Below are 9861 nucleotides of genomic sequence, written 5' to 3' on the forward strand. Positions count from 1 at the left end.
ATGATCATCATCTAAAACCTAATTTATTTGTTTATTATCGTGATCATCAGGGGCCGTCTCCGAGAATCGTTAATCTCTTTAAATAGTGAAATTTTTAGGAAATATGTATACATGTGGCTTTGAATATGTGTTGTAATATGACTAATATCGAACGAATATGGCGTGTGATTTTTCGTTGCCATGAATTTGCATAATTGGATCCCGTTTTCGTTCTCTTGAAGCAGATAACATATCTTAGGAACTACAAGCTTTCTTGATTTCAATCTCTTTAAATAGTAAACATTCACAATGAATAGGTGCAATGGGACTTGGGTAATGAACATACGCCAGAAGTTAGAAGATATATGCACGGATATTGATGATTTTGTAAGCAAGGTATGCTTCTATTCAAGATATTACCATAATAACTTTACTTTTCTTTCCGGCTAGATTATCATTTAATTTCATGTTTTGCTTTTAGGAGCCGGTTTCATTTGTGGGGAACCAAATGGAAACTGTTGGCACGGACGTGAGGAACTTTTTCTCTGGTTTCGTGGACGAGTTTGGTTTTACTCAGGAAGCGAATCCTTCAAAATCTGTTAATTCGGTTGAAACTTCTAGAAAGACAAATAACCTGAAAGACGCTTCTTTCGGTCAAATTACCTCTGAAATTGGTCAGCGTGTTGTTAACGAAGGGGGCAGTCTTTTAAACAAGACTAAAGATAACAGCACTCAAGTTAACAATAACCGATTTGAAGACAGAGTACTTTATGATGAAAGTTTTCATAGTGATGCTACAGGATTTGAGTATTCAGATTGGGGTATAGAAAATATATTGGATCTGGATTTGAATATTGATAATAATGTGATTGAAGGGGAGCCGTTGATGAATCTGGAAGAAAAGAAAATGGAGCTGAACAATGAATTTGATTTAAATACTTCAACCACTCATCAATCATCTGAAATGAAAAGTTCGGTTACTTGCAACGAGAATCAAGAAGAGAATACTGAACATATTATTGACGGCGGGCTATCATCCAAAAAGTTATACGAGTCGTTAAACTCGTCATTGAAAACGGATCTGAACAATGAATTTGAATGTGATTTAAATACTTCAATCGCTCATCGACCATCTGAATTGGAAAGTTCGGTTTCTTGCAACGAGAATAAAGAAGAGAATACCGAACACATTATTGCTGGTGGGTTATCATCTGAAAATTTCAGAGCTCATTTTACTCATCATTCAAAAACTTCACTTCAGAACCGGAACCAAACGGCTGCAATCCTACAGAAACAATGGATGATTTCTCTGTAGCATCAGATGTTCTCTCATCTTGCGGGTCGTTTACAACTCTTGCATATGATAGCAATAATGAAGCTGATGTGTCATGCTCTGGAACTGGTATGTTTATGATTTACACAATTAAAAAGAAATTTATCTTAGTTTTTACTTGATTTTCTTTCTATTTTTTATCTGTTTCAAAATCATTCAACAAAATCTTTTTTTGGTTGTAAGTCCTAACTGCTGATGTCCCAGAATATAGGCTTGTAAACAAACCGAACAAACAGAACAGTTCATTTTACTTTAACAAGACATGAACAATTAAACGAACCAGGTTTTCTTGTCTATGTCCATTCGTTAAGAAGATAATGTGTTTTTGTTCGTTTATGTTCGCTTGTTAATAGTATAAACGAATGGTTCGCAAACATAAACGAATGAACATAATTGAAGATAAATGAATAACCATAACTGAGCAAACACCAATTAAAAGTAAACGTGATCATCAATGTATTTTAAAGAACATAAACGAACGTAAACAGACATTTATGAACATAAATGAATGTACGAGGCATTTGTTCATGCTCATTCGTTTAAATAAACGAACAAAAAAAAGTTCTTCGTTCATTTATTAATTAAACAAACTGCCCATCGAACGTTTCACTGCACGTTAGGTTCGTTACATTCCGAAAAACTAATTTCTGACCAAGGGAATATTTTCAACAGGATTAGCAGATGGCGTCACAGTTGACTTTGAGGACGCTAAAAAGGGTGCAGTTGATAGTAGTGTCATTAGCGGAAAACTTTCTTCGTTTCCCAAAACATCAAGAAACAAGTCTTATAAGGTAAAATATTATCTCTTTATACCAAACATGATCTAATCCATGTAACTATGACTGGTCTTGTTTTAATAATAATTAATAATTGTATGTGGCAGAAAATGATACAAGATGCCTTTATGTCAAGAAAGAGGTTGGCTAAGGAGTATAAGCAGTTGGCAATTTTGTATGGAGATATTGACAAAGAACTATGCCAACCAACAGAGAGTCAGAGCAGCAAACAACCACCAGTTCAACTTCAGGATGGACCTGACTCTGAATGGGAGCTGCTGTAGATAATAATTTTGCTACCTACAAATCAATGCACAGATCTGATGAAAGATAAAGATGAGATAAATTGTGTTTATGATGCTTTTTTTTTGTCTAAAAATATATAACTGTTGTTACTTTTGAAGGTTTCAATTTGGATATATTTTGAAGTATAAATTTTAGTATATGGATTATGGGTAAGAAGTAGATAATAGATTATAGTTGGTAAAAACCTATAATCATCTGATGTGAAAAGTTGCGGTGCAGATTAGTCTGTTACCGAAAACCATAAAAAAATTTAATTCGATAAAACTTTGTTGGCAATCGACGATAATGAAAGTTCAAGTTAGTGTTCGGGATGTTCACGGTCTAGTTTGACCGTTTTTGATATCAAATCTGGGTGAAACTGGTACAGTCAGCTAGATTGGCCAAAACGGTTTAGTCTTAACGGTTTAGAAAAAAGGACCGAATGTTAATGGTAGGCTTATAAAAGAACCAAAACCTTTTGAATAGAAAAAAATGCAAAAGAAAAAAGTAAAAGAAATAGGTACAAAATCTGCCAATCTAATAATCGATACCTAAGTATGATTTAAATACTTATACTACATTTATAACTGTTAAATTTATCACAGGAAAAAAGTTATTTTATTTTTATTAAAACTATATACATTAATTTTTGTAATATCTCGGTGGGTTGGTTAGACATATAATATGTCATTCAGGGTTTAGATGTGTTGGTTTGAGTTTAGTTTTATCTTTTAAGATGACATGTTTGTAGATAGATAACATTCTGAGCCATTGACAAAGCATGTCATCATGGGCACATCTAGGCTTTCAATGCATCGGTGTATCTTGTGTTGACATAATGTTGATACATAGTTAAAGGTCTAACTAAATGGCGACACCGGGTAAAGTTTTTTTGAATCAATTCTTTCATGTCATTTATGCGATTAATTCAGCCACATCCTAGACGAAAAAACAGCCAATAACATAAATTTATTTTAAACCTTAACATTTCTTCTAGCGACTATAAGTGAGTCCAGTGGCATACCAAGAATTCTTTTTTATGGGGGCGAGAATTTTTCAGAGGTCGTTCTTTATTTAATGGTAAGCAAAATATGGGTCGGGTCAAGTCATATGATAATTGTTTTTCTTAAACGACCAACAAAACTTATACTATAACGGGTCACATAATAATACATCTTTTATCATAAACATAAAATAACATGATATTAAAACTAAAAAAAGTAGGATATTAGGGTCTGTTTGGTAAGGGTTAAAGGAATGGGTTATGGAATGGAATGAGCGAATGAATGGAATGAACGGGGTAATGGAATGATTCATTACCATTTCATTTATGTATTTGGTTACAATGTGGAAATGAAATAAATTATTAGTTTTTGGTAAGCTAGAAAAAAATGGAATAAAATAAAAATGGTAGTGAGTGGCGATGGGATGGTGGGCGGCGAGCAGTAATGGTGGTGGACGGCGGTGGCGATGGGCGGGAGCCAGGAGCAATTGTTGGTAGTGGTAGGTGGTGGTGGCGGCGGCAGCGGTAAGCGACGGCTGGCGGGCGGTGATGGCCGGTTGGTGGTGGTGGTAGTGTGCAGCGCCGATGGGTGGTGGAGTGGCAAGCGATGGAGGCGGTTGGTGGTGGTGGCAGGCGGTGGAGGCGGGATGGTAGTGGCGGGCGGCAGAGGTGGCAGTGGGTAGTGGCAACGGTAGAGGCGGTGGTGGTAAGAGGACAATGGGTAGTGGTGGTGGGAGGGTGGTGGAGGTGAAATAATGTGAAAGATGGATTGAATGAAAAAAAAACAAGGGGGTGGATGGAATGAATTTGAGGTGTTTTAGAGAGAATGGACATGGTAATGGGTGATTCCATTCCATCGATCAACCAAACACATTCCGCCTCTCATTCATGCATACCAAACGCTACGTTAACCTAGGAAAACAAAACTAGTTTAAAAAAATTGAGATGTAAATGGAAATCATGATAGGTAGGGTAGCTTTACATTTTGTCCGTCATTTATTTAATTTCACTTGTTTTACTTTTACGTTTTGTTGTGTGATTATCCTTTCTTCCCCATTATCTAATCTTCAAGAATCAAGAAAGCTAATAAGTAAGGTGGTCATCGCATTTGGCCCGAAAATTACTAAGCTGATTATACTTCACTTTGCTCTTCTAGTTTCAACTCTCCACATGTGAGTGTTTGAGAAGGGGTCAAACCATGAAAATACACTTACTATAGAGACCACCGTAGTTCCACTGGTGTGCAGTTGCCTACTCGTCGGACGGAAAAAGCTCTAATAATTATAAGTTTCACTGAGATCCTCTTGTAATTCAGCCAATGGAGGTGGTGTCAAAATTCATTGGGGGCGGTTGGAATAATCGCATATACATACTTAACGAACATAAAATTTTAAGTTGGATAGCTGCCCCCCTTCCCCCTCACAATAGGTCTGCCCATGACTATAACCCCTCTTAACCAAACTCAACATATTGAGTCCGCACACTTACGCCTCAATTTAGGCTCATGTTTCCCTATTAAACACCGAACTTTGAGATTCTTTACAAGTAGCACCAACCCATGTGTATGCAAAAACTAACTTTGATTTTCAACATTTTTCACCAGTGTTTATAAATAAAGAAACTTGAATGGGAACAAGGTTGCCAAGGAAAACTAAATACCAAGCACAACTTTGCATATTGTACCTTAATCTTTGTGAAGCACTAACCATGCACCACTATTATATTATCAACTTTGGTGATGAAACTAGTGCATCTTAAAAATTGCTGATAAAACTAAATTCTTTTTGTGAAATTATAAAACCAAATTGTTTACAAACATAAAAATCATTTACCTGTTGGCTGCCCATTTTGGCACATTCAACAATCATAAAGTCATACAACATGAAGCTAACAGGATATAAAAACAAGAGAAATGAAACAAGCACAAGTAGCAAAAGCAGATAAATCCAACACTGTACACGCTGCTACCTATGTTCATCATCAAGCATGTCTCATGCGCGTTACAAAGAAAGAATTGAACGACTTATAATGTAGGGCGATGTTAACATCACCCGTTCAACCAACTTATGAAAATGGTCAAAACACAAAATCAAAACCTAGCTTCATTCCTCACCTGGCAACCTAACATTTGCCACACCAAGGAGTCCCATATTCCTAAAAGAAAAAATCTATTTCATAAATCCTAACTTCTAACAGAAACCGTTACCTCAACCAAAATTTCAACATCAAATCACCGTCTCAACCGTTTTCCAGTTTACTCATCATGCATCTTATATGCCTTTTCACAAGTATTTTAGGAATTTCACATGATAGCATCGGTTTCTGCCACAGTCTGCAAAATCAGGAGATAAAAGTTACATATAACTATCATGCAGTCAAAAAACACAGAAACCATCATATTAAAGAATATGAAGAGATAGCGAGTGCCAAACATATTTCATCAATTTGAACATTTAAGATGCGAATCAAACACAAGATTCAAAAGTTGTAGGCTTTTATCACTTGGATGCATACACACATTCACATGATATATTCACTTTTAAAACTAGTTTGTATGGATCATGTAGGCTTACCTTAAGCTACTGCTCTTTTTAAGTCCTAGATTATTGCCCTGAACCATCTGCAGAGGAACTGTCACTATCTGAATCTGCATGGAAAGAAACAAAACATTCAACATTTCACTTAGTTTTAATTAACAAAACACCAGCAAGTCTATTAAAACAAGTAATTTCACCAAGACAAAGAAACAATATAATCAATTACCACTTGAAGAGCTGCCAGAATCACTGCTAGAAGTGCTTGAACTACTACTCATATTATTACCTCCTTGATTAGGTTGACTCGCAGCAGGATTCTGCTCATCTGCTTTACAAAACAAGACCATTGCAAGATATAATATATTAGCACAACGATAGTATTCATTCAAAAATACAAGCATATGAAGAGTATAAAGTTTATTATAAGGTTACCTGCTCTCTTTTCTGGTAGTACCTCTGGAATCGTGGATGGTACAGGGTTCTGCAAATAATATCAAATAATCACAATCATGAATCTTAAACGTAAACCATAATAAAAAAGATACTGGTTCATACTTGAAGCATTGCTCGATTATTGTTGCTAGCTAAAGCTCTAGCCTTTTCGGCTTTCCTTTTGTGCTTGCTCAAATTCTTCTTGTAATTAGTGACAAATCTATCAAGCTCCCATAAAGTTTCAGCATCAACACTGTCGATATCAACTTCAATCTCGTCATCGTTTTGAGAAAGTGAAGTATTACTCTTGTTAATAATCTGCACAATGCTGTCAAGTTTTTCAGACGGTAAACTCTGAAGATTTGCACTAAGCTTCTGCTTTTCTTCAATAGTCATATCCCTCTTATTAGGATCCCTCGCTTTCGGTTTCTTCGGGACAGGTGTCCTGACCGGTGCAAAACTTGGCGGTTTTGGTCTAGCCATAAAAGGCAAACCCATAGATTGTGACCTATCAAGGGTCCTGGGATTATTATTAAACTTTCTTGCAACCGGTGTCTCATGAACCGGTCCATAGTTCCAGTCGGACTCAATCACCACCCATCTTTCTTCAAAGATGTCTGATAACTGTTCTGCCATAACATGCACGTCTTGACCTCTGGGATTATACGTCATCGCGTTATGAAACGTGAGTCTGACATCGTCTGCAAACTCACCAGGTGTCTTGTAAAAGTTCTGTGCTAACCGACTCTTAACCGTCCCCAAATCCATTGGATGTTTAATAATGTCATGGTAATCATGAAGCCCAAGAAGCTTTGCATTCACAGGCTCGTTAAACACCCAACCGTGCTTGTGCTTCATTAACCTCTGTAACAAACTGCTACAGCTTCTAAACACCTGGTTCCTATGCCTTTCAAAACTAGAACTGTAGTCCGATTTTCTACCGCCATTCGACTTCAGTTTCTTATTACTCTCGGGCGGTAACCGGTCTTTACTTAAAAGAAAATCAGTATTCCTGTAATACTGATTCGCTTTCGGTGTTCTTTTCTCTTTCTCAACATACTCACCAACCGACACACTCAACTGTCTAAACCTCGACATATCTTGAGTAACAAAAGGACTCATTTCCGAATGTACTCTCGTTAAAGCTCTTCTGTCAATAACATCCGAACCTACTTCCGAATGAACCCTCGTTAAACCTCTTCTATCCATATAATTCGTCCCCATTTCCGAATTAACCCTAAGCAACGACCTCCCATTCCCGTCTACCGCAACATTACCCGAATGATACTGCAACTGAGTATACCCTTCATCGTTTCCATCTACCGCAACATTACCCGAATGATACTGCAACTGAGTATACCCTTCATCGTTTCCATCTACCGCAACATTACCCGAATGATACTGCAACTGAGCATACCCTTCAACGTTCCCGTCTACTGCAACATTACCCGAATGATACTGCAACTGAGCATACCCTTCTTCGTTATGGGTAACATCACGAACGTCTGAATACTGCGTAATTTCCGCTTCTTTATCTTCCAGCTTCTGAACCAAACCCCTAACTTGACCCAACTTCCCTATTAGCTTCTCCCTAAGCTCCTTAATCTCACTCTTCGACGTCGACGCCTCCAAACAAATCCTCACCCGGTCATCAACCACCGTCGCAATCGGTCTCGGTGTCGCCACCCCGTTTCCGACATCCACCACCGGTTCATCCCGTTGACTCTGACCAGATGGGTCTGGGTCTTCGTTCCTTAGTGTATTCTCGTTATCTGCATCTGGGTTTTCTAGAGCTTGCTCGTTATTACCGGTTGTAACCGGAGAACCGGCTGCCGGAGACTCTACGGCGACGGCGACTGTGGCGGCGTTATTGACAGGTTGTTTACGTCTTCTTGTGTAGACTTTATTAAACTCACCCCACTTACTCTTGTCTTTTCTTATCTTATCAGCGTCTAATGTTCCTGAAGCCATACATATACGAACCCAACACTCAAATTCGATAAATTAGAAACCCTAATTCCATGAACAAATTGAAACCCAGAAATGAAATCGAAAACCCAGAAAGAAAAAAGATGACTGATTTGTTCGAAGAAATCGAATCGGGTCGTCGGAGCTAGGGTTTGGGGCAAGATTATTCAAGAAACCAAACCCTAGAATTGAGAAACCAATCGAATCCTATAAGGAAATAGGATTAAGGAATTGAATACTGAAACCAGATCTGGTGAGAATTAGGGTTTTGATTGAAGGAAAAATGGAGATCAGAAATCATAGGGAACTAGGGTTTTTCAGGTTGTAACGTGATCTTGATTAGTGACGAAAGGGGGAAAAAATTAAAAATTAAAATGATATTAAAATAAAAAGATGAAAAATAATAATATAAAACATAAATGATAAATTGATAAAGTTACTCGGTGGTCGAAAAGTTGAAATCGATAAAGGAGTATAGTATAATGAATCATTCCACTCGGAGAGGATATAAATTGGCTTTTATATTTATTTGTTTTTTTATTGACATTTTGACAAATTATTCATTAAAAAACAATATTTAATTTGATAATTTATTATGTAATGAAATTATGTCATCTGATAATGATAATGATAATGATTATTGGTTTCAAGTAATTGGATGGATAGATATCAGCTAGGATCATCCTCTATGGTGAGGGGTTTCGAAGCCCCTCTCCAATGTCACGTCAGCGCTACGTGGGCACTGGGTGCTTCAAAGCCCCATCCTGAAGATGCCCCTCTATGATGAGGGGGCTTTGAAGACCCTTAATTTTTTTTAAATTTAATAAACCAGCAAACTTAATAATAAAATAAAAACTATGTTAAACTAAATAATAAAACGCAAACTTAATTTTTTTTATTCTTGATCATCTTCGGATGAGTTGATCTACGCTTGCGCCAACGCCGCTTCCTCATCGTCTTCCCACTTTTTCCTGTCGTGCATTTCGGTTGGTGTTTGATCGGCAACAACCTTCTTTTTATGGCTTCGTTTGCGACGAACTTGGGTTTCAGGAACTTTGGTTTCGAGAACTTGAGTTTGGGGAACTTGGATTTCGAGAACTTGGGTTTCGGGGTGTTTGGGTTTGGGGTGGCGGAGGCATAAATGGCATTGGCATTTGATTAAACATATCGTTGGGAAACGGTTGTACGTTTAGAGGCATGGCGGGTAGAGGCTGGTTGGCATAGAAAGGGTTGATAGGGTCATTGTTGTTTGCGAGCATACTAGCCCACCACCTTTGAGCCTGATCCCACGGGTTTGGGTTGGTGTTCGGGTTTTGGTTAGGGTTTGAGCTCGAGATCGTGTTCGGGTTTGAGCTCGAGCTTGTGAAATTTGAAAATGATCCATGGTATAGAGTTGAGAGATTTTTTTAGTGAAATTTGATTGAAATTTGGTATTTGTTTGAGTAAAAAATGATAAAATAGGTTAGTATTTATAAATAAAATAATTATTTATTTATTTTTCTTAACTAGCCGTTTATGAACGTTGGATGGGGGGGGACCCACCAAAAT

The 9861-nt window shown here is 37.4% G+C and overlaps 2 protein-coding genes across 3 annotated transcripts; one reads left to right on the forward strand and one right to left on the reverse strand.

Moving 5' to 3' along the window:
* The first annotated feature begins 610 nt into the window (after positions 1-610).
* On the forward strand, positions 611-2531 carry LOC143553924 (uncharacterized). The gene is made up of 4 exons (XM_077043807.1): positions 611-1032; positions 1206-1381; positions 1985-2103; positions 2196-2531. The coding sequence occupies exons 1-4, from the start codon at positions 866-868 to the stop codon at positions 2370-2372; spliced, it is 639 nt and encodes a 212-aa protein (XP_076899922.1). The 5' UTR covers positions 611-865; the 3' UTR covers positions 2373-2531.
* A 2802-nt stretch (positions 2532-5333) lies between these two features.
* LOC143553933 (uncharacterized) lies at positions 5334-8658 on the reverse strand. Of its 2 annotated transcripts, none has more exons than XM_077043812.1 (5): positions 6469-8658; positions 6346-6394; positions 6140-6241; positions 5950-6023; positions 5334-5708 (listed from the first exon to the last, which is right to left on the reverse strand). In XM_077043812.1, exons 1-4 carry the CDS (start codon positions 8314-8316, stop codon positions 5980-5982), a joined length of 2043 nt encoding a protein of 680 aa, XP_076899927.1. In that variant the 5' UTR covers positions 8317-8658; the 3' UTR covers positions 5334-5708; positions 5950-5979. The 2 variants fall into 2 exon arrangements, with proteins under 2 accessions (XP_076899927.1, XP_076899928.1); XM_077043813.1 differs by having other exon boundaries at positions 6140-6238; positions 6469-8657.
* Positions 8659-9861: the final 1203 nt, after the last annotated feature.

The sequence above is a fragment of the Bidens hawaiensis genome, unplaced genomic scaffold (genome assembly GCF_021521415.1).
Source record: "Bidens hawaiensis isolate Kalapana, Puna unplaced genomic scaffold, B.hawaiensis_p1.1 tig00017455_1, whole genome shotgun sequence".
NCBI lineage: Eukaryota > Viridiplantae > Streptophyta > Magnoliopsida > Asterales > Asteraceae > Bidens > Bidens hawaiensis.

What these genes read in the sequence shown, in the direction of transcription:
- LOC143553924 (XM_077043807.1), top strand. Translation starts at nt 866, where the DNA reads ATGAATCTGGAAGAAAAGAAAATGGAGCTGAACAATGAATTTGATTTA. An exon ending in TGTGTCATGCTCTGGAACTG is followed by an intron (nt 1,382 to 1,984) that starts GTATGTTTATGA and finishes TATTTTCAACAG; the next exon opens with GATTAGCAGATGGCGTCACA. An exon ending in CAAGAAACAAGTCTTATAAG is followed by an intron (nt 2,104 to 2,195) that starts GTAAAATATTAT and finishes TGTATGTGGCAG; the next exon opens with AAAATGATACAAGATGCCTT.
- LOC143553933 (XM_077043812.1), bottom strand. Translation starts at nt 8,316, where the DNA reads ATGGCTTCAGGAACATTAGACGCTGATAAGATAAGAAAAGACAAGAGT. An exon ending in ATAATCGAGCAATGCTTCAA is followed by an intron (nt 6,395 to 6,468) that starts GTATGAACCAGT and finishes TATTATTTGCAG; the next exon opens with AACCCTGTACCATCCACGAT. An exon ending in ACTACCAGAAAAGAGAGCAG is followed by an intron (nt 6,242 to 6,345) that starts GTAACCTTATAA and finishes TGTTTTGTAAAG; the next exon opens with CAGATGAGCAGAATCCTGCT.